The following is a 25,759-nucleotide window of genomic DNA, read 5'->3' as shown; positions in this document are numbered from 1 at the left end:
TGTAAGTTTAAAACTTGAACATATACTTGTACAGCTAATTGCAATTTTTGCAACTTAAGATCACAACAATATGTTTTGTATTTTATTCAGTCAATCATTGCGATATAATACTAGATTATTCTATATAATATACAAAATAGAAAGACTGAAAATGTATAGTTGGAAGCAAAAATCCTTAAATATTCCTATCCTATATTATTATTATTATTATCAAATAAATCAGATAATTAATATAAAGTAAATATGGAGAAGCCGTTACAAATGTGGGAACTCACTAAAAATACTTGTTTGGATGTGACAGGGTTTTCAGGGGCTCATTGATCCGTCCTCCACATGAAACCTTTCCATTGTGAGCTCGACTCGTTGTCCACCAGACATCTCATCATCTAAAGAGCAGATTGCCATGAGACTTTGCTGAGAACACTCAGATGCAGACATCCATCCAAAGAGCGGCAGTTCCAGCTGTGTTAGTGAACTGTAAAAGGACCAGTGGGTTCTGGGACCCGGTCGATCCTCAACATCGCCCCGATAAGAGCTGAGTCGGCGTGTAGCCTGTCGCCTCGTACGGACCAATAAAGAGAAAGAGACCAAACAGATCACCCAAAGGCTTTCCCCGATTGTCTGCTTCCACCTGCCTCAACCCAGTCGCTTCATCCCTCTAGTCAATATTTACATATTATAAATTGGTCAGACAACCACCCATGTTGTCATTATAGGGCTCAAGTAGAGCGCACAAAAACAGGGCCGCGTTTTGCTCAAAAGGATGCGAGCTCTCCGTGTGTGTTCCAGTTACTTGGATCAGAGATGGGATAATTATGGTGTTACAGAACATTGAATTAGCAGCAGGAAAACATTAAGCACTCGAACTATAATAATGGCCGTGCGGAGCTGGAAACGCCCCCTGAGTTAATGAGTCTGAGGAATACCAACTTGAGAAGGTCCTTTACACCGGGACCATCTGAAACAACCGCGGTGATTGTTCATGGTAACACTGCTCTGAGGTTAGGTTTGAATTATTTGAACAAATAAAAGCGTGAAAGCAAAAACTGGGATAATGACGATATATAAAACACAAATGTTCATGTTGCTGAGAACAACTGAAGAAGCTCACATGTGCAACGTATGACTGTGTACCCTGTGCTTTGGAGAATAAATATAATTTATTTATCTCCTGGATACACTGAGCTCCTCTCTCCTCTAGGATACACTGAGCACCTATCTCCTCTAGGATACACTGAGCACCTATCTCCTCTAGGATACACTGAGCTCCTATCTCCTCTTGGATACACTGAGCTCCTCTCTCCTCTAGGATACACTGAGCTCCTATCTCCTCTTGGATACACTGAGCTCCTCTCTCCTCTAGGATACACTGAGCTCCTATCTCCTCTAGGATACACTGAGCACCTCTCTCCTCTAGGATACACTGAGCTCCTATCTCCTCTAGGACACACTGAGCACCTCTCCTCTAGGATACACTGAGCACCTCTCTCCTCTAGGATACACTGAGCTCCTCTCTCCTCTAGGACACACTGAGCACCTATCTCCTCTAGGATACACTGAGCACCTATCTCCACTAGGATACACTGAGCTCCTCTCTCCTCTAGGATACACTGAGCTCCTCTCTCCTCTAGGATACACTGAGCACCTCTCCTCTAGGATACACTGAGCTCCTATCTCCTCTAGGATACACTGAGCTCCTATCTCCTCTAGGATACACTGAGCACCTCTCTCCTCTTGGATACACTGAGCTCCTCTCTCCTCTTGGATACACTGAGCTCCTCTCTCCTCTAGGATACACTGAGCACCTCTCTCCTCTAGGATACACTGAGCTCCTCTCTCCTCTAGGATACACTGAGCACCTCTCTCCTCTAGGATACACTGAGCACCTATCTCCTCTAGGATACACTGAGCACCTATCTCCTCTAGGATACACTGAGCTCCTATCTCCTCTTGGATACACTGAGCTCCTCTCTCCTCTAGGATACACTGAGCTCCTATCTCCTCTTGGATACACTGAGCTCCTCTCTCCTCTAGGATACACTGAGCTCCTATCTCCTCTAGGATACACTGAGCACCTCTCTCCTCTAGGATACACTGAGCTCCTATCTCCTCTAGGACACACTGAGCACCTCTCCTCTAGGATACACTGAGCACCTCTCTCCTCTAGGATACACTGAGCTCCTCTCTCCTCTAGGACACACTGAGCACCTATCTCCTCTAGGATACACTGAGCACCTATCTCCACTAGGATACACTGAGCTCCTCTCTCCTCTAGGATACACTGAGCTCCTCTCTCCTCTAGGATACACTGAGCACCTCTCTCCTCTAGGATACACTGAGCACCTCTCTCCTCTAGGATACACTGAGCTCCTATCTCCTCTAGGATACACTGAGCTCCTATCTCCTCTAGGATACACTGAGCACCTCTCTCCTCTTGGATACACTGAGCTCCTCTCTCCTCTAGGATACACTGAGCACCTCTCTCCTCTAGGATACACTGAGCTCCTATCTCCTCTAGGATACACTGAGCACCTCTCTCCTCTAGGATACACTGAGCTCCTCTCTCCTCTAGGATACACTGAGCACCTATCTCCACTAGGATACACTGAGCTCCTCTCTCCTCTAGGATACACTGAGCACCTCTCTCCTCTAGGATACACTGAGCTCCTCTCTCCTCTAGGATACACTGAGCACCTCTCTCCTCTAGGATACACTGAGCTCCTCTCTCCTCTAGGACACACTGAGCACCTATCTCCTCTAGGATACACTGAGCACCTATCTCCACTAGGATACACTGAGCTCCTCTCTCCTCTAGGATACACTGAGCACCTCTCTCCTCTAGGATACACTGAGCACCTCTCTCCTCTAGGATACACTGAGCGCCTATCTCCTCTAGGATACACTGAGCTCCTCTCTCCTCTAGGATACACTGAGCGCCTATCTCCTCTAGGATACACTGAGCACCTCTCTCCTCTAGGATACACTGAGCACCTATCTCCTCTAGGATACACTGAGCACCTCTCTCCTCTCCTCTCTCCTCATGGATGGTTAGCAGGTCCGTCTTTCAATCAGGAGGTTGGCGGTTCGATCCCCGCCCTAGTCCATGTGTCCTTGAGCGAGACACTTATCCCTGAGTTGCTCCCTGTAGCTGTGTCTACGGTATATGAATGTCACAGGATTATAAGTCGCTTTGATTAAAAGTGTCAGCTAAATGACATATAATGTAATAATGTAATTGACTTTTTATTTTATTTAAAAAGCCAGCATGTTTTTACCTGCTTTAATTCTTTATGCTAAGCTAGGCTAACGACTACAGATCTTCTCATCTCCCTCCTGGAAAGTAATAAAAATACTGCGCTGTTCCTTTAAGGGCAGAAGCATGAGCACATAGGGTACAACTGTATGTCCATGACCCATCGCAGGTAGTAGAGTGGCCATTTCAAGTAGCTCCAAAGAGAACTCGATGAATCAGACTTGTATATAATACACATTGAAATGAAACATTTTGCATTAAAGCAATAAGCCGCAAATAAAATGAAACACATGAACACAATGATGTCCAAAGATGACATGGAGATGCCAGAGAGCACGAAGACCTGCAGGACTATCAGACACACGGAGGGTACAGCACATTCTGTTCCTCGCCCGGACGGCCGAGCTGTGTGTTTAGTGTGTTTTCCACTTCACAGCGACGCGGTGGTACAAAGATACGGGAAATTATTCACACGCCGAGGCTCAAATGTGACCGCGTCAGCAAAAGAATGAAGTGCACCAGTTTATGTACACGTACCGTTTATTGTGGCAGCTAATACTTTGATCTGGGCCCCCTATCTGCCTCATTTTCCCTCCTCTCCATTGTGTGACTCCGTCAGTTGTTCCATGGAGAGAGAGCGTGCATGGAGGCCGGGGAGGGCGAGCAAACAGAGCTCCTCTCCACTGAGGCGAGACGGAGTGGAGGAGGAGGAGGAGGAGGAGGAGGCGAGCGCTAGCGTCCTCCTCCTAGATCTATTGAGACGGAGGGGAAGAAAAACCTGGAGGAGGGATGCCGTTTCTCTCGGTGTGAACCGACGCCCCCCCCCCCCCCCCCCACGCCCTCCTCTGCTCCAGTGGCAGCCGGCAGCGAGGAGGAGATATCTCTCTGTGCCAGAATTCGCTTTATTCTGGAGATGTTTGGGAAAGCACCACGAAAAAAGAAAAAATAAGGCCACTTTCCAAGCCGGTGATGCGGCTCTAAAGAAAGCCAGTCCATCCATCACAGCCGCGGTACCAGCGAGTGGAGGTCCACTTTGTGCTGCAGCTGCCGCCCCGGTGCAGGTGGACTGGCCGGGAATAGAGGACTTGAGTGAGACTCGGTTAGATCACGACCTGACGGTTTGCCCTAAGTTTTGGATTTTGAGGTTCTGGACGACTGTAAAAAGATAAAAGTGCAACTGTGAGGGGCAGAAATCATGTGGTCAACGAAAAGGGGGAGGAGCCTGACATTTCCAACCCGCTTTCAATGTTATCAGCCACACACACATACGTGTCAGACGCCGCCTGCTGCACCTACCGGTCGGTTCACCGGCGCTAACACCGGCGTACCAACAGCAACGTAATCGGGAAGTCATTGGAGGGGTCACAGGACTTTCACCCAGGAGGCTGCTGCTCCAAAACTCAAAAGATTGACGTATTTTAAGTTAAATAACCATATATTCATTTTAACCCCAGCCACGATCTTTTCACGACACTAATTAAGTGATATTTCGGGACTGTTTGTCTATTTTTGTCCCAGAACAAGGAGTAGACAGGCTAAGTCCACAAGGGAACGAGACACAGGTGGAAACAATGAGGGCGGGGCTTGTAATCACAGAGGAGGTGGAGGCGTGGCTGAGGGCAGGTGAAGGGAACCAACCATTTTTTACAAATTGGGAAAAAAAGGTTACATGCGTAATACCTCATAGACCTGATTTTATTGTCATAAATTAATGAATGTACAATAGAGAATAGATCACTGCCTAGTTATACAGTGTTTTCTTTTTGTTCTTTTGTTTTATTCTGTCTCTTTTTTGTTGTTAATCCTATATTTTACACGTTTTTGTTCTCTGTTGTTTCTATGCCTGTACTAGGTAGGTACACAACGAAAATCAATAAATATATTTTTTAATTATAAACAAACAAATAAATAAGTTATAATTGTTAATAGTTGTTAGAAACAATGTAATAACGATAAATAACCACAAAGAAATAAGAATAACATATATTATATGATTGTCGGCCCGCGGACGCTTATTTTGTGGCCCCCGACATGCCTGGTTATAAATGCATAATAATTATAATTAGCCAACCAAAATCGTGTGAAAATTAGGTAGTGCGCCTTTAATTTAAGTTCCCGCCTTTTTATCGCGCCAGCTCATCTGTTAAAATATTTTGCACCTTAATTAATGATGGCGACAAAGAAAAGGAAAGTGGATGACGAAAACAGGGTTTTCAACTCTGCATGGAAAAGTGAATTTGCTTTTGCGGAGATACACGGGAAACCAATGTGTCTCCTCTGTCAAAAAACAATCTCTGTCTCAAAGCGAGCGAATTTACAACGCCATCACGAACAGCTTCACCCGGAGTTTAAAGATGCCTATCCACCTGGCAGCGACCTGAGGAGAAACAAAATACACGTTGCTCAGTGGGTTTCAAGCCCAGCAATCCATGTTCCGCAGCGTTGTTAAAAGCAGCGACAACGTTACAGAGGCCTCGCTCAACATCGCCTGGAATATTGCGAAAGCCAAGAAGCCAGCTACAGAGGGAGAATTTCTTAAAAATACATTTGCGGACTGTGCGGAATCACTGTTTTCGGAATTTAACAACAAGGACGACATCATCAGACAAATCTCAAAGCTGCAGTTGTCTGATTCTACCGTGACCAGGAGAGTGGAAGTCATTTCAGACGATCTTTTATCAAAGTTGCTAAAAGACATTGAAAGTGCCGAGTACTTTAGTCTAGCATTCGATGAATCCACCGACCGCACAGACATCGCGCAGCTTATAGTCTGGGTGCGCTTTCTCAAAGGGGACACATTTGCCGAGGAAATGCTGGCTTTGCTACCGCTAACAGGGCAAACACGGGGAGAGGATATGTATTCTGCAATGATGAGCTTTTTTCACGGACCAGGCAAAAACATCAACTTAAAAAAGCTGGTTTCTCTGACTACTGATGGTAGGAAAGGAGAAAGGATTAATTGCTTCGCTCAGAAAAGATCCTGAAACGCCGGACTTCTTCTCATATCACTGCATTTTGCATCAAGAGCAATTGTGCAGCAAGCTGAGAGGTGGAGAGCTCAAAGTGACAATGGACTGTGACACGAACAGTCAATTTTATTCTTGCGCACGCATTGAAACACAGACAGTTCCGTTCCTCGGTCCGAGAGTTTGAAAGTGCATACACTGACTTGGCGATGCATGCGGAGGTTAGGTGGCTTAGTCGCGGAGAGGTCCTCGATCGCTTCATGGAGCTGCTACCAGCTGTGCGCATATTTCCTGATTTACTGGCACCCCTGGAAGATGACACATTCATGCACAACACCGCTTTTCTGACTGATATAACGCGTCACTTGAATTCACTCAATCTTAAGCTTCAAGGAAAACAAAAGGTTCTGCCGATGATGATGAATGATGTGGCTGCATTTGAAACCAAACTGAGCCTGTTTGCGCAGCAGCTTGAGGGAGGAAATGTCACACACTTTCCTGTTCTACAGGCCCAAGTGTCACGACCAGGTTCATTTTCAGCCACCCCTTACTGCGCCTACCTCATGGAATTGAAAGAGGAATTTTCCTCCCGGTTCGCGGACGTTAAATCCTTGGAACCCGTGCTGTGGCATTCACAGAGAATCCCTTTGCTTGTGACGTACAGGCTACTTCAGTCTCCGTCACATCTGGGCAATTTGGAGTCGAAAGGGCTGCGTTTGAGGAACAACTCATAGAGCTGCAGCACAACAACATCCTCAAAGAAAGACACAAGGAGGAGAGCATTGACACATTCTGGATATCCTGTGTTCTGAGGAACACAAACCCTGCATTAATCCTGTGTGCTCAGAAAATCCTGACCTGCTTTGGATCTACTTATGTGTGTGAAAGCTCCTTCTCTGCCATGGGAATAATACAATCAAAGCAGCGTTCCCGTCTAACTGACAGACATTTGGCAGACTATCTCAGAGCAGCTACAACTGAGCAACAACCAGATCTGAAAGGACTTGTGAAAAGAATGCACACTCAGAGCTCTCACTAGGAATAAGTAAACAGTTGTTTGTTATATTGTTATTGTTATTAATATTTGTGAAATGCAGACTCAGAGCTCTCAATAGGAAAAGTAGCAATTGCAAACTTTATCAATGTCATCAATGCAAAGCTATTCACTCTAGTGTTAATAAAACATCAGCTTGACCAACACTTGTCATCCTTGGAAACGCAGTCGCTTCACTACATTTGTTACTGAAATTGAGAATATTTGTTAAATATTCCATGATGCTTTGGAATGCATTAAAAATGACTAGCAAGACAGCATATTAAACAGCAGTAGTAAATACAGTGAATAAAATGGTACAAATATATGTTAATAATAATTTGTGGCCCTTTGCACCTGTTGTGGTTTAAATGTGGCCCTCTTGGCCTCCGAAGTTGAGTACCCCTGCTGTAGACTAATGCTTAAAAGTCTTATTATTGGCATTTGTATGAAAATTACTCAATATATTCATTATTTTTGAACAAAGATTAAATGTCATTTCACAAGTTTCAAAAAGTGCCCTCAATTTCTTTTTAAATAACCCTGAATTTCTGTCAGTGGGGGCAAAAATTGTCCCTCTAAAAAAAATATGTAAATGTCCCACCCTGCTTCTGGCGGTGTTTTCGACCTCCGTTGATATGATGACACATTCTCAAAAGACATTCTGTTCTGGAGTACCAGGATGAGCAAAGCCATGTAAACGAGTCTCTGACGGGGCTAACGAGTAAATAAAAACAAAGCGCACGCAGCATCGCAACTTAATGAAACGAGATGTGCTGCGAATGTCTAATTGGTTGCAGAGCCGAGGTTGGAAGAAGAGAGGCAGACGATTTCCTCTAATCACAGCGTGGGGGAGGAAATCACATCAAGCGGGAATCAAGAGGATTGAAAAGCGCGTTAAATATTCACTTTACAAAGCCGACATTTAAAGGTAGAGCAAAGTAGCTGGAGCGGCGCTCACAGGTGTCACCAGTCATCCTCTTCTTCTTCTTCTTCGACACGTTCAACGTGATAAACGTTGACATTCTCTACATGGCTGCAGGCTGGAGGATTTAAAAGGTCTTTGTTCTTTGCCTGTGAGAGACACGGCCGCCCTGGAGGGGGGCCATGATGACCACCCGGACGCTCAAAGCCCAGCATGGCCACAGCACATCTTCTTCTTTTTTTGTTCACCATTTCAAAAAAAGTTCTGGTGACATTAATTTGGCGACACACTGAGTACTCTGGGATCAGTTCTACGCTATTCCCGTCATAATTCTGCTGTATTTCATGTCGTGAATTGTCTCAAGTCGGCAGCGTTTTGCACCGTATTGGATTTTTTAAGAACAACCACTCACCCATTCATGCTTTCCCGCACATTAAGTTATTTCCTTGATGCCAATATGAAACCCCACCACACGAGTGTAGGGCGTTTCATTAAATTTGCTGAAAAAAGAAATCAAATCTGTATCTGATTGACGTCTATTCTCATATTAGTCATATTTTCCACTAAAATACCAAACAACTTTGTGCCTTTCCTGGTGGATGTGCACTAGAAATGAACCGGAAAGTCCATTTCTAATGCGTTCTTTCTAATGGCCACTAGGGGGCGACTCCTCTGGTCGCAAAACTAGTCCGATGATATAGAAGTCTATGAAAAAATTACTTTATTTCTCAATTGATTTATTAACATGAATGTTTATTTACATGTCCACTGCCACCAGTATGGCTAAGTTCCAAAGTTCAACTGATTTCAGCCTCTTTTTAAGGTTGTACTATGTTTGTTTGTTTATATATATATATATATATATATATATATTAATGCTGTGAAAAATAACGCGTTAACTCAGTTAATTAAATTACAGGTTTAACTAGTTTTGTTTTTTTAACGCATGCGCAGAATGAGCTTCCAATCAGTCTGTTGTTGGTCGTCTCTCCAGCAGCGTGTCATTCTGTCTACGTGTCGCGTTAACACGACTCCGATCTCCGTCTCGCGCGCCGCAGAGCTCCTCGGATGCCGGCGTGTGCGCGCACATCGGGACGAAAAAAAGTCACTTGCACCCCCCCCCGTCAACAACTCTTCTCGGAGCTCTTGCCTGTCTTGAGAGCCCTGTAAATGTATATATGTGATTAATCATGATTAATCCACAGAAACCTGTGATTAACCTGATTAAAAATTTTAATCGTTTCACAGCCCTAATATATATACATATGTATACATATGTATATATATACATACATATATATACATATATGTGTATATTTATATATATATATATATATATATATATATATATTGTTGTTGGGCTGTTAGACAAAACAAAGGGAAGCCAATACCTTTTATGCAAATCAAAGAGGGATTAAAAAATATATATTGTAGGAATTACTTTCAGTTTGGAGCTATATATATGTATATATATATATATATATATATATATATATATATATATATAGCTCTATATTATAATATAATATATAATATATATATTCTTTTCATTTGGAAAACATGTGTGTCACTTAAATATTTAAAAAACTGTCTGACTGTCACTTATGTTCTCGCTTTCCGACAAATTGCAGTTGGATGAACCTGATGTCGGACTGATGTTGGCCAGGAAGTGACACGTTGTTGGTAATTAGCGGCGGAGCGACTCATGCGTGAAGAGAGGAACCTGCCAGCCGGCTCGTCAGCTGTGGGGTAGTGCACTTCCTCTGCCGACAGGAAATGACACGCCTCGCCTTCAGCCACGCTCCGCTGGAGCCAACGGAGACACGGATGTGTGTGTGTGTGTGTGTGAGCGTGTGTATATTGTCTGTCTGTGTGTGTACGCATCGTCTGTGTGTGTGTGTGCGCATTTGTATTGCGTGTGTGTGTGTATTGTGTTTGTGTGTGTGCGTTGTCTGTGTGTGTATGTATTGGCTGTGTGTGTGGATTGTGTGTGTGTATGCATGTGTATTCCGTGGTTGTGTGTATTGTGTTTGTGTGTGTATTGTCTGTGTGTGTGTATGTATTGGCTGTGTGTGTATGTTTGTGTGCCTGCATGTGTATTGTGTGTGTGCGCATGTGTGTGTGTATGTGTGTGTGTATTGTCTGTGTGTGTGTGTGTCTATTGTGTGTGTATGTGTGCGTGCGTGTTGATTTGACTTTGTGTGTTAGTATTTTGTGTGTTTGTATGTGTGCGTTTGTGTGTGCGTGTGTGTTGATTTGACTGTGTACGTGTGTGTGCATGTGTATTGTCTTTGTGTGTGTGTGTGTGCGTGAGTGCGTGTGTTGATTTGACTGTGTGTACGTGTGTGTGCATGTGTATTGTCTTTGTGTGTGCGTGAGTGCGTGTGTTGGTTTGACTGTGTGTACGTGTGTGTGCATGTGTATTGTCTTTGTGTGTGTGTGTGTGTGCATGTGTATTGTCTTTGTGTGTGTGTGTGTGTGTTGACTGTGTGCGTGTGTGTGCATGTGAATTGTCTTTGTGTGTGTGTGTGTGAGTGTGTTGATTTGACTGTGTGTACGTGTGTGTGCATGTGTATTGTCTTTGTGTGTGTGTGTGTGCATGTGCGTGTGTGTGTGTGTGTGTGTGTGTGCATGTGTATTGTCTTTGTGTGTGTGTGTGCATGTGTATTGTCTTTGTGTGTGTGTGTGTGTGAGTGTGTGTTGATTTGACTGTGTGCGTGTGTGTGCATGTGTATTGTCTTTGTGTGTGTGCGTGAGTGCGTGTGTTGATTTGACTGTGTGTACGTGTGTGTGCATGTGTATTGTCTTTGTGTGTGTGTGTGTGCGTGAGTGCGTGTGTTGATTTGACTGTGTGTACGTGTGTGTGCATGTGTATTGTCTTTGTGTGTGTGTGCGTGTGTTGATTTGACTGTGTGTACGTGTGTGTGCATGTGTATTGTCTTTGTGTGTGTGTGCGTGAGTGCGTGTGTTGATTTGACTGTGTGTACGTGTGTGTGCATGTATTGTCTTTGTGTGTGTGTGTGTGCGTGAGTGCGTGTGTTGATTTGACTGTGTGTACGTGTGTGTGCATGTGTATTGTCTTTGTGTGTGTGTGTGTGCATGTGTATTGTCTTTGTGTGTGTGTGTGTGTGCGTGAGTGTGTGTGTTGATTTGACTGTGTGCGTGTGTGTGCATGTGTGTGTGTATTGTCTTTGTGTGTGTGTGTGTGTGTGTGTGTGTGTGTTGATTTGACTGTGTGTACGTGTGTGTGCATGTGTATTGTCTTTGTGTGTGTGTGTGAGTGTGTGTTGATTTGACTGTGTGTACGTGTGTGTGTATGTGTATTGTCTTTGTGTGTGTGTGTGAGCGGTGTTGATTTGACTGTGTGTGCATGTGTATTGTCTTTGTGTGTGTGTGTGTGTGTGTGCGTGAGTATTGATTTGACTGTGTGCGTGTGTGTATGTGTATTGTCTTTGTGTGTGTGTGTGAGTGTGTGTTGACTGTGTGTACGTGTGTGTGCATGTGTATTGTCTTTGTGTGTGTGTGTGTGTGTGTTGATTTGACTGTGTGCGTGTGTGTGCATGTGTATTGTCTTTGTGTGTGTGTGTGTGTGTGTGTGTGCGTGTGTTGATTTGACTGTGTGTACGTGTGTGTGCATGTGTATTGTCTTTGTGTGTGTGTGTGTGTGTGTTGATTTGACTGTGTGTACGTGTGTGTGCATGTGTATTGTCTTTGTGTGTGTGTGTGAGTGAGTGTGTTGATTTGACTGTGTGTACGTGTGTGTGTATTGTCTTTGTGTGTGTGTGTGTGTGTGCGTGTGTTGATTTGACTGTGTGTACATGTGTGTGCATGTATTGTCTTTGTGTGTGTGTGCGTGAGTGCGTGTGTTGATTTGACTGTGTGTACGTGTGTGTGCATGTGTATTGTCTTTGTGTGTGTGTGTGTGTGTGCGTGAGTGTGTGTGTTGATTTGACTGTGTGTACGTGTGTGTGCATGTGTATTGTCTTTGTGTGTGTGTGTGTGTGTTGATTTGACTGTGTGTACGTGTGTGTGCATGTGTATTGTCTTTGTGTGTGTGTGTGTGTGCGTGTGTGTGTTGATTTGACTGTGTGTGCATGTGTATTGTCTTTGTGTGTGTGTGTGTGTGAGTGCGTGTGTTGATTTGACTGTGTGTACGTGTGTGTGCATGTGTATTGTCTTTGTGTGTGTGTGTGTGCGTGAGTGTGTTGATTTGACTGTGTGTACGTGTGTGTATATTGTCTTGTGTGTGTGTGTGTGTGCGTGTGTGTGTGTTGATTTGACTGTGTGCATGTGTATTGTCTGTGTGTGTGTGTGAGTGCGTGTGTTGATTTGACTGTGTGTACGTGTGTGTGCATGTGTATTGGCTGTGTGTGTGTGTGCGTGAGTGCGTGTGTTGATTTGACTGTGTGTGCATGTGTATTGTCTGTGTGTGTGTGTGCGTGTGTTGATTTGACTGTGTGTACGTGTGTGTATGTGTATGTGTGTGTGTGTGTGCGTGTGTTGATTTGACTGTGTGTACGTGTGTGTGCATGTGTATTGTCTTTGTGTGTGTGTGTGTGCGTGTGTTGATTTGACTGTGTGTACGTGTGTGTGCATGTGTATTGTCTGTGTGTGTGTGTGCGTGTGTTGATTTGACTGTGTGTACGTGTGTGTGCATGTGTATTGTCTTTGTGTGTGTGTGTGTTGATTTGACTGTGTGTACGTGTGTGTGCATGTGTATTGTCTTTGTGTGTGTGTGCTGATTTGACTGTGTGTACGTGTGTGTGCATGTGTATTGTCTTTGTGTGTGTGTGTTGATTTGACTGTGTGTGCGTGTGTGTGCATGTGTATTGTCTTTGTGTGTGTGTGTGCGTGTGTTGATTTGACTGTGTGTGCGTGTGTGTGCATGTGTATTGTCTTTGTGTGTGTGTGTGCGTGTGTTGATTTGACTGTGTGTACGTGTGTGTGCATGTGTATTGTCTTTGTGTGTGTGTGTGTGTGTGTAATAGCGTCGACTCACGTTTCTTCTGGTGTGGGGTTTCATGTCTAGATAAATATTGAGTGCTCGTGTGTACTTCAATGACAGATGTGTGTGTGTGTGTGTGTGCGCACAACAATTAATATTAAAAAATAAAAGCCGTGTGATTGCCGCTGTAGCGCGTCTCTGTTTCTTTGCCAATGTTGCACTCAGACAAATTAAATCATTCCTCGAAAGCTTCCACACACAACGAGCCTTCTCACCAGGGGCTGCGTGTCACAACCGGAGCAGCTAATGCAACAACAACAAAATTACCGGGACGGTCTCGGCCAAGAACCTGCCAAAAATATATATCTATGATGTCATCGTCATAACTGGATGTGAAGCCATGTAGCGCGCAGCCATTTTACACAACAGACGTGACGGTGGCAGAGGGACAGATGAGAGATAATATGAGCTAACATGGGCTAACATGAGTTAACATGAGTTAACATGAGACAACATGAGTTAACATGAGTTAACGTGAGCTAACATGAGTTAACGTGAGTTAACGTGAGTTAACGTGAGCTAACGTGAGCTAACATGAGCTAACATGATTTAACTTGAGTTAACATGAGCTAACGTGAGTTAACGTGAGCTAACGTGAGACAACATGAGTTAACGTGAGTTAACGTGAGCTAACATGAGTTAACATGGGCTAACATGAGCTAACATGAGACAACATGAGTTAACATGAGTTAACATGAGTTAACGTGAGCTAACATGAGTTAACATGAGACAACATGAGTTAACGTGAGTTAACATGAGTTAACATGAGACAACATGAGTTAACATGAGTTAACGTGAGCTAACATGAGTTAACATGGGCTAACATGAGACAACATGAGACAACATGAGTTAACATGAGTTAACATGAGTTAACGTGAGCTAACATGAGTTAACATGAGACAACATGAGTTAACGTGAGTTAACGTGAGCTAACATGAGTTAACATGGGCTAACATGAGCTAACATGAGACAACATGAGTTAACATGAGTTAACATGAGTTAACGTGAGCTAACATGAGTTAACATGAGACAACATGAGTTAACGTGAGTTAACGTGAGCTAACATGAGCTAACATGAGACAACATGAGACAACATGAGACAACATGAGTTAACATGAGTTAACATGAGTTAACGTGAGCTAACATGAGTTAACATGAGACAACATGAGTTAACGTGAGTTAACGTGAGCTAACATGAGTTAACATGAGACAACATGAGTTAACGTGAGTTAACGTGAGCTAACATGAGCTAACATGAGACAACATGAGACAACATGAGACAACATGAGTTAACATGAGTTAACATGAGTTAACGTGAGCTAACATGAGTTAACATGAGACAACATGAGTTAACGTGAGTTAACGTGAGCTAACATGAGTTAACATGGGCTAACATGAGCTAACATGAGACAACATGAGTTAACATGAGTTAACATGAGTTAACGTGAGCTAACATGAGTTAACATGAGACAACATGAGTTAACGTGAGCTAACATGAGTTAACATGGGCTAACATGAGCTAACATGAGACAACATGAGTTAACATGAGTTAACATGAGTTAACGTGAGCTAACATGAGTTAACATGAGACAACATGAGTTAACGTGAGTTAACGTGAGCTAACATGAGTTAACATGGGCTAACATGAGTTAACATGAGACAACATGAGTTAACATGAGCTAACATGAGCTAACGTGAGCTAACATGAGACAACATGAGTTAACATGAGTTAACGTGAGCTAACATGAGCTAACGTGAGCTAACGTGAGCTAACATGAGCTAACGTGAGCTAACGTGAGCTAACATGAGCTAACATGAGCTAACGTGAGCTAACGTGAGCTAACGTGAGCTAACGTGAGCTAACATGATTTAACATGAGTTAACATAAGTTAACATGAGCTAACGTGAGCTAACATGAGTTAACATGACAACATGAGACAACATGAGTTAACGTGAGTTAACGTGAGCTAACGTGAGTTAACATGAGACAACATGAGTTAACGTGAGCTAACATGAGTTAACATGAGTTAACGTGAGCTAACGTGAGCTAATGTGAGCTAACGTGAGCTAACATGATTTAACATGAGTTAACGTGAGCTAACGTGAGTTAACGTGAGTTAACGTAAGCTAACATGAGTTAACATGAGCTAACGTGAGTTAACGTGAGCTAACGTGAGCTAACGTGAGTTAACGTGAGCTAACATGATTTAACATGAGCTAACATGAGTTGACATGAGTTAACGTGAGTTAACATGAGCTAACATGAGCTAGCGTGAGCTAACATGAGTTAACATGAGCTAACGTGAGTTAACGTGAGCTAACGTGAGTTAACGTGAGCTAACATGAGCTAACGTGATTTAACATGAGCTAACATGAGTTAACATGAGCTAACATGAGTTAACATGAGTTAACATGAGCTAACATGAGCTAACATGAGTTAACATGAGCTAACATGAGCTAACATGAGCTAACATGAGCTAACATGAGCTAACATGAGTTAACATGAGCTAACATGCGTTAACATGAGCTAACATGAGCTAACATGAGGTAACATGAGCTAACATGAGTTAACATGAGCTAACATGAGTTAACGTGAGTTAACATGAGCTAACATGAGTTAACGTGAGCCAACATGAGCTAACATGAGCTAACACAAGCTAACATGAGTTAAAATGAGCTAACATGAGTTAACATGAGCTAACATGAGTTAACGTGAGCTAACATGAGCTAACATGAGTTAACATGGGCTAACATGAGCTAACACAAGCTAACATGAGCTAACACAAGCTAACATGAGTTCATGAGCACACAGAGTGGGTGGTGGGGGCAGTCGCACACGCCCACGAGGACGGAGGACGGAAATGTCATCAAAATGTGTGACCGTCCGTCCATCAAACAAATACTAAACTCGTGGTGACAGTAGAGTAAAAGTCTTGATAATTCATGGAGACAGTGAATGCATGTACTACATGTCACAGTGACCTGCCTTATAGTTGCTGACGGACCAGCAGACCGACCAATCAGACGATCCGTGCCATCCATGGAGCCACTATGCCGCTACCGTGGCCACAAATGCACAGAAACGCCCTCGAGGAAGATGAGCTACGATAAGTGGATTCAAGACTCAAATCAAATGCAGTAACGTGCAGCACGTATGTCGACCAAGACACGAACCCCGTAAAGGCCAGGACCGTCGGACCTCCAGCGCTTTGGCAGACGTTCAAAGGGAACATTTATTCATGCAGCCGGGGGTGTGTGTGGGGGCACAGGCTAAAGTGACCCGACCTCTGTAGTTCCCAGCGACTACGCTTTGAGGCCTCCTCTCGTGGTCGGAGCCCCCGTTGCCTGAGAGGCACATGAAAGGGAAAAATGGCAACTTTGAAGTCGACAACAAGCGCCGACTCTCGGGTCCCCCGGACCACTTACGGCCGAGCCTCCTAAATCAAACACGCGGATGAATAAATAAAAAGCAACCGCCCTGGCTTTTGTTTCCCTGGAGCTGACAGCGGGATTATTGTTTCACAATGACTCCACCCGCCTGTCACTGGCACACGTCAAAGTCTAAACATACTGTATGCACACACTGTGTGCATACAGTATGTGGAGGTCTTCAGAGACGAGATTAAAAACATATATTCTGGGTGATCCAAAGTCTGATGTTAATGTTTTCTCTCTCCTGTGTTCATGACATGAATGTTTATGAAACAGTCCTGATTGTAATACCGATAACTCTATCTGACCTTCATAAGTAAACGACACCATCAGAGAGAAGATTGGCTATTCTCCAGATAGTTATTCCTAATGCTGTAGTCAAATGAAAGATTTATTTCAAGGGACTCTGGTGCTCCATATTGAGTTCTAAGATTATAGCAGACAGGCGGACGACCTGAAGTAATCATGTATTCAAAAAAAACTTATTTTATACATATTACGTTGCAAGCAACGCATTCATTTTGCAGTAATTTTCAATGTCTCCAAAAGAAAAAAAAGCTGTCGGCTTCTTCTAGACAATTTCTACATGTTCTCATTTGTAAACGCTTATTATTTAAATGCATAAATGGTTCTACCGCAGACTTTTATCTCCTTGATTTGTCCATTTTAATTTTGTCTGGTGACGTTCCGATCGTGAAAAAAAACTCCTTCGTGTTTTGTGCTTCTCTTAAAATCGCGGTCACGACCGAGTATAATTCAACATCTTAACTTTGACCCCGCCCACTGCTTCTCGCATTCAAACCCTCACGAGCTTCTCCAGAGCCACAGACAATATTAAAAATGGACAATCAGGACTCTGGTAGAAATTACTTCACGTCACTTTCTCGGCTTTCTGAATAATGGCTGCATTTAAAATATATATATAAGAAGCCATATTTCTACACTCTCCCTGGCTGGAGAGATGCTTTTTATTACAGTACAGTGGGTATGGAAAGTATTCAGACCCCTTTAAAATGTTCACTCTTTGTTTCATTGCAGCCATTTGCTAAAATCAAAAAAGTTCATTTTATTTCTCATGAATGTTCACTCAGCACCGCATCTTGACAGAAAAAAACAGACATGTAGAAATTGTTGCAAATTTATTAAAAGTAATATCATAAGTATTCAGACCCTTTGCTCAGTATTGAGCTCGTACAGCTAGGAGTCTTCTTGGGAATGAATACTTATGACCATGTGATATTTCAGTTTTTCTTTTTTAATAAATTTGCACAAATTTCTACATTTCTGTTCTTTTCCATCAAGATGGGGTGCCGAGTGAACATTAATGAGAAATAAAAATCTACTTTTTTGATTTTAGAAAGCGGCTGCAATGAAACAAAGAGTGATAAATGTAAAGGGGTCTGAATACTTTCCGTACCCACTGTATATATATTTTTACCTGGACAGATTCTCCCGGTTTCAGAAGGGAAAACCCTTCCGGTTAGGTACTACACTGACTCCCACTGAGCTTCGTCCTCTGCAACAAGAACAAATGAAAGTGTCGCGTCATCGAATTATTTCATTTCCAGTCACTGAGTCACGATTTCACAGTTTTCTGTGAGCAAAATGCTTCGTACTGGCAGCCGCTCTGGAAAGGAAAATGCTTCTCGCCGTCGTGCTCGCCGTGTGATTGGCCGCGTCTGGCTCCTCATCAGGGCGCCGTGTTCCTGGGCCGACCGGCTCGGTGTTCTATTGATTAGGCCTTCGGCAAAGCCGGGCCGATTCATCCTCTGATTAGGAGCTTCGAACGCCTGATCGGGACAGATTAAAGGTCTGCCGCTGCCTCCAGCTACACACACCACCATCCAGATCCTTCCATTAGGCCGCCATCATTACACCATCGAGACCGAGCACTGCAACTGGAGACCTCATACGGATTCTTAGCTAATTGGGAGTAAGATACGTTATTGCCTTATATAATATAAGATGATTATTAGAGCAGAACTATGTTTTAATTTCAAGCAAAGCAGGACTATTTATTTCCCCTGTCTGGTAGCAGAGCCACAATCACATCATCCTAAATTAGATTTCTGACCAACCGAGATCGATAAAAAACAAACATCCTCACCCGTCACTTCTGTCCTGTTGAGACTCCGCCCACTCCTCCTCCCCACCGCCATCTGCCTGATGGATCGTGGAGGTCTCCATCGTGGAATATGCCTACTATGAACTATTCATACACTCTGTCATATTCATTGAATGTATTTTAACTCTAAATCTGTCCTTCTGTACACATTACATCTATTGCATCTGTCCATCCTAGGAGAGGGATCCTCCTCTGTTGCTCTCCTCCAGGTTTCTTCCCTTTTTTTCCCCCTGAAGGGTTATTTGGGAGTTTTTCCTGGTCCGATGTGAGGTTTTGGGGCAGGGATGTCTATGTGTACAGATTGTAAAGCACTCCGAGACAAATTTGTAATTTGTGAAATTGGGCTATACAAATAAACTGAATTGAATTGAATTGATGGATTGCCACGCCTTTTATTTTTTTCCAATCGGATTTTGTCTCCGTCATTCGTGCATAATGCCAGTTAATATCCATAACATCCAACTGTAGTGGTGTGGCACGTTCGTCTGTGGGTTTCTTGATGTCTTGTATTAATATTTTCATGAGGTCATCATTTGATCCCCACACTGAAGTGTAATAACGATCAGCAGACACGGCCTTAAACACCCAGGTGTGCCCTTAAGTCCGTTTTAATCCTCTTAACTTCACTCGGGGAGGCTGAACATCTGAGGACGTGCTTAACACCTCCTCTCCGTCTTTTAATCGTTAACACCGTCAGGACAATTTCTCAGAGGACCCCATTTTTTTCCCAGCTCATACTGTGATCCTAATGGGCCAAACCACATCTGGGGGGGGGGGGGGGGGTTGTGATTGATTTCTAATTGACTTGGACATCTTAATCCTCCAGCCCCTCCTCCCCCTTTTCCTCAGCAGCACGTCGAGCACAAAGCAAACATCCGCGTGCAGAAGAAGAAGAAGAAACCCTGATCGCGCAGAGGCACATTATCTACTGTGGTTGCTTGGCAACCAGGCAGAGAGACGGTCACATTGGTAACATAGCGGTTAATTTGTATCCAGCTGTGTCCGCCGATACATCTCCGGCTTGGAGGAGAAGAGAGGAAAAACTCTTCTTTTTTAGAGACACGCGGCCCTATAAACATTTAAATATGGCCGACTCGTATTATCTCATTTTCTGCCGACGGCATATTTAAACGACGTGAATGAGCTTCTTCTGTAAAGCTCACAACGTGCTCGGCTGCTGCCGTCAGGCGCAGGAGGCGCACCTTCGCACGCCGCCTCTTTTCCACACGAACATCGTGGATTTCAAGTGTCGAGCCAGCTCAACCTCACATTTATCGAACGCCTTCTTTTTCCATCTTACAGACACACACACACACACACACACACACACACTCAAGTCGGTATTGCAAGGGGAACGTTGGATTCAATCACGGCTCCAAACACAATCATCCCACTTATAGTGTGAGAAGAGGAAGAAGAGGAGAAAGGGGAATCTCTGAACTGCTGGCGGTGCGCTGAACACCTTATATTTGCTTCCTTTAGGCAATATTATCAGGAAACACTCCATGAACGTTCATTGTTATGCAGACGATACTCAATTATATCCAGAAGAAACCAACCGGCTCCCTAAACTTCAAGCATGTCTTCAACCGAGTGTTTGCTACCGTTTAAAAGTTGGGGGTCACTTTTTTTCAATAAAGATAATATTAAATAAATCATAAATACCCTCTCTACATAGTTAATGTGTAAATGACTATTCTCTGGTGTTTAATGAAGTCTCTACAGAGGTGTGTAGAGGCCCATCTCCAGTGTTCTAATGGTCCATTGTGTTATCGCCTTAGAAGACTAGCGGAGGGGTAAAAAACCCTTTCAACCCCTTTAGAAGAAGAACATTAATATTTACAATAAAAATTATTATTTATAACCTTATCAATGTCTTGACTATATTTTATATTAATTTTGCAATTTATTTGATAAATAAAAGTGTGTTTTCATGGAAAACTGGAAACTGTCTGGGTGACCCCAAACTTTTGAACGGTCGTGTACTTCCTAAAGAAAGGAATCCCGATCTCACTTCTCTTTGTCGGTTCATCCTCAAACAACTTCTCTACAAACATCTTTGTTCTGCGGCTCATTCACGACCCACTTTGACGCGGGACTCACCCCGTGAGGACGACCACGAAGTCCATTGCATTCCAGCCGTTGCGGAGATACGAGCCTTTGTGGAACGCGAAGCCCAGGGCGATGATCTTAATGGCCGCCTCGAAACAGAATATTCCAATGAAGTAGGGCTCCGTGTCGTCCTGCAGGGGGACGGAGATGGCATGAGAGAGACAGAGGAACAGATCTTCTCTTTTTATTTTGGTCCGAGAGGTAAAAAGAGAGTGGTTAATGAAGCATCAAGTGAAAGAGAGAGAGGGAGGGAGGGGGTGGGGGTGGTTAAGTAAAGGAATGAAAAGAAGATGGCATGAACAGAAGAGCAGGAGGCGGAGGGCCCTCTGCTCTCTCGGGATGAACAGAGAGTAAATACAGTGAAAAAAATATTCACACACACACACACACAGTATGATCTGAAGGGCGGCACTAGAGAGTCAATGGCACCTCAGGCCTCGCTCACTTTAATGCATTCAAACTGAATACATCAGCTATTCAGCTTCGATTGACGGGAGAACGTTTGAGCGTAAAGGCTCATGTGGCACACCGGAGGAGTTGACTGTTGTCAATATCACATTCTGAATTCCTACCGCGAATAAAGGATCTCGAGATATATCGATATCTGATGTCACCAACGTGAATGTAATGATGGCGCTGGGTGTCCAGGGGGTCGTTGGTTATCAGCTTACTTGAGTCGAGCTACTAGTCAGCTAGCGGGGTACCTGAGTCCTAGAAAAAAAGCAGCACGGTACTTATTATATTACTTATTTATATTAGGACCAAGCACAGGGGTGAGAAAGGAGCTACTCGGGCCGTTCAAGTGTCATGAGGTAAACATGAAGCGTGGAATCGGCAGGCGGGCAGTCGGGTCGACCACACGTGTCCTTGTGGGCCTCTTGGTCCGACACCAGGGGTCCAAATGAGGCCGACCAGAAGGGTCCAAATCTAGGACCGTGGCATAATGGAAATGGGCAGTACCAGGAGTGACCAGAGGGGGAGCTTGTGTCGCTCGAGTGTGAAATAAGGAAAAGTGCACAACCCACATGATCGATGGGAACCCTTTGCGGTATTCCCTCCAAAAATGGCAACATTTGATCACGTGTACGACGTGGCGAGGCGAACCCCGGTCGGCCTTACTAGGAGGGAGGGAGGGAGGAAGGAAGGAAGGAAGGAAGTTGGATCGGGCGTGTATGACGTGACACTTTCTTTCCGTCGCCTCCGTTAATATCTGACGGAGCCCTGAGAGGCGGCGGGCACGGGGAGGAGAAGATATCTCACGCCTACACTAACCCCCTCGCTTCCTTCCCCCGCCGCCTCGCTCCGAGCATAACCACACAACCTGACATCCCCCCCCCCCCCCCCCGTGTGACAGGGGCGAGATAAGAAACGTGACCTTTTCCAGAGCACGGGCGCCACCAGCAAACATCCACAGATTATGTACGGGGGGGGGGGGGGGGGGCAATGAAAGATGGAGGAGGAGGAGAAGAAGATGGAGGAGGAGGAGATGAAGATAGAGGAGAAGATGGAGGAGGGAGAGGAGAATAAGAAGGACGAGAGGAAGAAGGAGAAGGAGGAAGCGAAGAAGGAGAAGAAGATGAAGGCGGAGGAGAAGATGAAGATGGAGGAGGAAGAGGAGAAGAAGAAGAAGGACGAGAGGAAGAAGAAGGAGAAGAAGGAGGAAGCGAAGGAGAAGAGGAAGAAGAAATAAGAAGATGATGACTGTGGAGGAGGAGAAGACAGAGGAGAAGATGGAGGAGGAAGAGGAGGAAAAGAAGAGGAAGAAGACGAAAGAAGACGAAGGAGGAAACAAAGGAGGAGAAGAGGCAGAAGAAGAAGAAGAAGCGTCCCTGTCCAATGGGAGGAGCCTAATGCAGCGTTTCATGAAGACATTGAATGCATCATCAGGTTCATTTAATTAATTCTATACGAAGCGCAAAACTCCTAGATGTGATATTTACTGACGCGTCCGGAGGGAAGTCTGGATGTCTGAGCCCGTCGTTAACATCTATTATACGTACGTCTAAAACACCGATCCATTATGACACCCCCCCCCCCCCGGGGACCACGGCACTAAACTCCAGCATCGGATCCCAAACCGCTCCGGCTGGACGGCGCTCCTTCATCGCCTCCACTTTACAGCGCGCCTCCTGCTCCTGCTGACAGAGCGTCAGAAGTAATAGCCCGTCCATTCGTTCTTAATTAAAAGGCTTCTCGTTGCATTACCTCCTCGAGGTGGAGGAGGAGGAGGAGGAGGAGGAGGAGGAGGAGGAGGAGGAGGGGAAGCGGACGCTTGTTTTTTCTGCTCTAATCACTTTCTCAGGTGCCCTGAGCGCCACGCCACCCTTTTCGTTTGAGTTTTTTGCTTCTGAATTGTTGGGAGACGGTTCACAGCCCGGGGGCCGGCGTCTGAGGGGAGTGCGTTGACCTTCTTGTGCTCTCCACATGAAGCTGTTGACTCTCCTGGTCTCTATTTAAAGACACGCTCCCCTGAGCTGCAACACCCTCGGGTCCCATCACAGCAACGCGTGGAACCGTAAAGCTGCATTAAGATATTCAGTTTCACTTTATTTAGTTTTATATATATAATATCTTCTTCCTGGATGCATCTTGACCTCACTGTGCAACTGTCTCTCAAGGGGGCGTGGCCTAGCTCACTGAGGGGGGTTCTGCTGACTTACACGAGACGACAACACACCGTGAACATGACGAGATGATTGCATCACCCTCCGTATCTGTTGACAGAGCTCTTTAGGTTAAAAAAAGAAGAAAAAACAGGAAGTGACATCACAGCACTTACCAGGCGCTCGGACATGGGCGTCTTGTCGCTGGCGGGCAGGTGCTGCTCCAGGGCCAGGACGATGCAGTTGGCGATAATTGTGGCGAGGATCATGTACTCAAATGGAGTGAGAGAAGAAAAGTTAAGGAGCAGTGGTGGCGAAAGAGAGAGAGAGAAAATAGAAAGATAGATATAGAGATATATAGATCTAGGGGGGGGAGAGAGAGAGAGAGGGAGAAAATAGATAGAGGGAGAAATAGATATATAGAGACAGAAAGATAGATAGATAAATAGAGGTATAATACAGATATATATATATATATATAGAGAGAGAATATGGATAGAGAGATGATAGATTGATGTAGAGGGATAGATAGATGGATATAGAGAGATATATATATATAGAGAGAGAGAGATAGAATATGGATAGAGAGAGAGATGATAGATTGATGTAGAGGGATAGATAGATGGATATATAGAGAGATACATAGATAGAGAAAATAGATAGATAAATATAGAGATATATAGATCTGGGGGGGCGAGAGAGAGAGGGAGAAAGAGAGGGATAAGATAGATAGAGAAGGAGAAATAGATATATAGAGATAGAAAGATAGATAGATATAATATAGATATATAGAGAGATATAGAGAGAGAAAGAGAGAATATGGATAGATAGAGAGAGATAAGATTGATGTAGAGAGAAACATAGATAGAGAAAGAGCGAGAGAGAGAGAAAGTTGCATTCACTTCATTTCACAGCTGAATCATGAATTATACATTTTTCTGACGGGGGGTTTAAAGACCTTCTTCTCAAACCGGATAAATGACTTTCAAGAGTTCAACTCGTGAACGTCGTGAACCCAACTCAGTCTTAGTGACACAAGGGGCGTCTGACATTAAAGTGTACAGAAAAGCAAATGATCCTGCATGTTGCCGTGTATGAAAATGGACGTAAACTAAAGAAGACGTACATATTCTGTCCAGGAAAGCGTAAACCTCCATCAGGCCGCGGTTGAAGGCTTTTCCTGAGAGGAGGCGTCCTCTACATGCGCCCGTGATCTTTCCAGACGGTTGACCATTTCCAACCATTTTTCAATGGTCGCCTCATTCTGCAATCCATGTCCCACTGGGTCAACAAACCGCGGGGTCAGCGGTCGACTGAGAGCATAGATGAGTCGCGGAGGGAGCTCACGACCATTATAGTTCAAGATGTAGCATTAGTCGCCAGCAGACGGCGTGATTATGCAACCACAAGACCGCAGTTTCAAGAGGAAATGGTTACAATGGCTACTTTTTGAGTTTGCGGTGGGTTTTATGTTTAAAAGAAATTCAGTTTAGTCCTGTGGAATAACAGGGAGGTTGAGCTGGTATCAGCCACGCATGAATTAAAGCCATTTTTATTGTATTAACAAGTCATTTTAACGATAATCTGACTTCCCTCGTTAATTAATGTGGATATATGCGTCAAACAATATTAATAACTTTAAATATTACTTCCTGTTGTCAATACTTTAATCGCATTAACTGCTTTCAAGCCCTAGAAAAATGTATAATCAAATTGTGCTTTTTTTGTTTCATACACATTTAAAAAATAGATAATTGTTACTTTAGTGTTCAGGCCAAATCAAACGTTTTAAAACATTTCTTGTTTTAAATGGAAAGCGCGGTTGATGGCTATCATTTGGGGTTTTTTTTCCGATACCAAACCGGTACTGTTAAAAAGATACCGGTGGCTAAACAGAACCGATACTTGAAAAAAAGGGGAAAAAGCACAAAACGAAGATGAACAATGTCGACATTAAAAACCTCCTCGGCCATATTCCCTGTAAAAGCCGTTATAATGACCGCACTGACAACAAAATGATACCAGACTGTCACGCTAGCTTGTAGCTTGTAGCTCGCGCTAGCTTGTAGCTCGTAGCTAGCGCTAGCTTGAACATGTTATATTGCTTACTATATTATTTGTTGGCCTGCTTTTATGAATACAAGACTAGCAGTCAACGTTACGGTACTAAAGTGAGTTCCGGCTGCTCTTGTCATCACCGTCTCCCCGTCGCGCCCAGCCTGACGTTGGTGTGCTCCGCAGGCCTCACGCAGTCAAACACGGTGCGCGCCTCCGCTTTCAAAGTGAAGTGAGAGGCTGTGTCAAC

The 25,759-nt window shown here is 44.1% G+C and overlaps 1 protein-coding gene across 1 annotated transcript in view; it reads right to left on the bottom strand.

Moving 5' to 3' along the window:
• cacna1bb (calcium channel, voltage-dependent, N type, alpha 1B subunit, b) overlaps nucleotides 1–23,728 on the bottom strand; it is a 162,484-nt gene extending 138,756 nt beyond the window's left edge. Inside the window, exons 1-2 of the mRNA XM_056432096.1 lie at nucleotides 23,631–23,728; nucleotides 20,843–20,982 (exon numbers count right to left, since the gene is read on the bottom strand). Coding sequence (XP_056288071.1) covers nucleotides 20,843–20,982; nucleotides 23,631–23,723 — 233 coding nt within the window. The 5' untranslated portion in view covers nucleotides 23,724–23,728. The remainder of the gene's footprint in view (nucleotides 1–20,842; nucleotides 20,983–23,630) is intronic.
• Nucleotides 23,729–25,759: the final 2,031 nt, after the last annotated feature.

Source organism: Pseudoliparis swirei, chromosome 15 (assembly GCF_029220125.1).
Source record: "Pseudoliparis swirei isolate HS2019 ecotype Mariana Trench chromosome 15, NWPU_hadal_v1, whole genome shotgun sequence".
Taxonomy (NCBI): Eukaryota; Metazoa; Chordata; class Actinopteri; order Perciformes; family Liparidae; genus Pseudoliparis; species Pseudoliparis swirei.
This window is presented reverse-complemented; position numbering and strand designations above follow the sequence as displayed.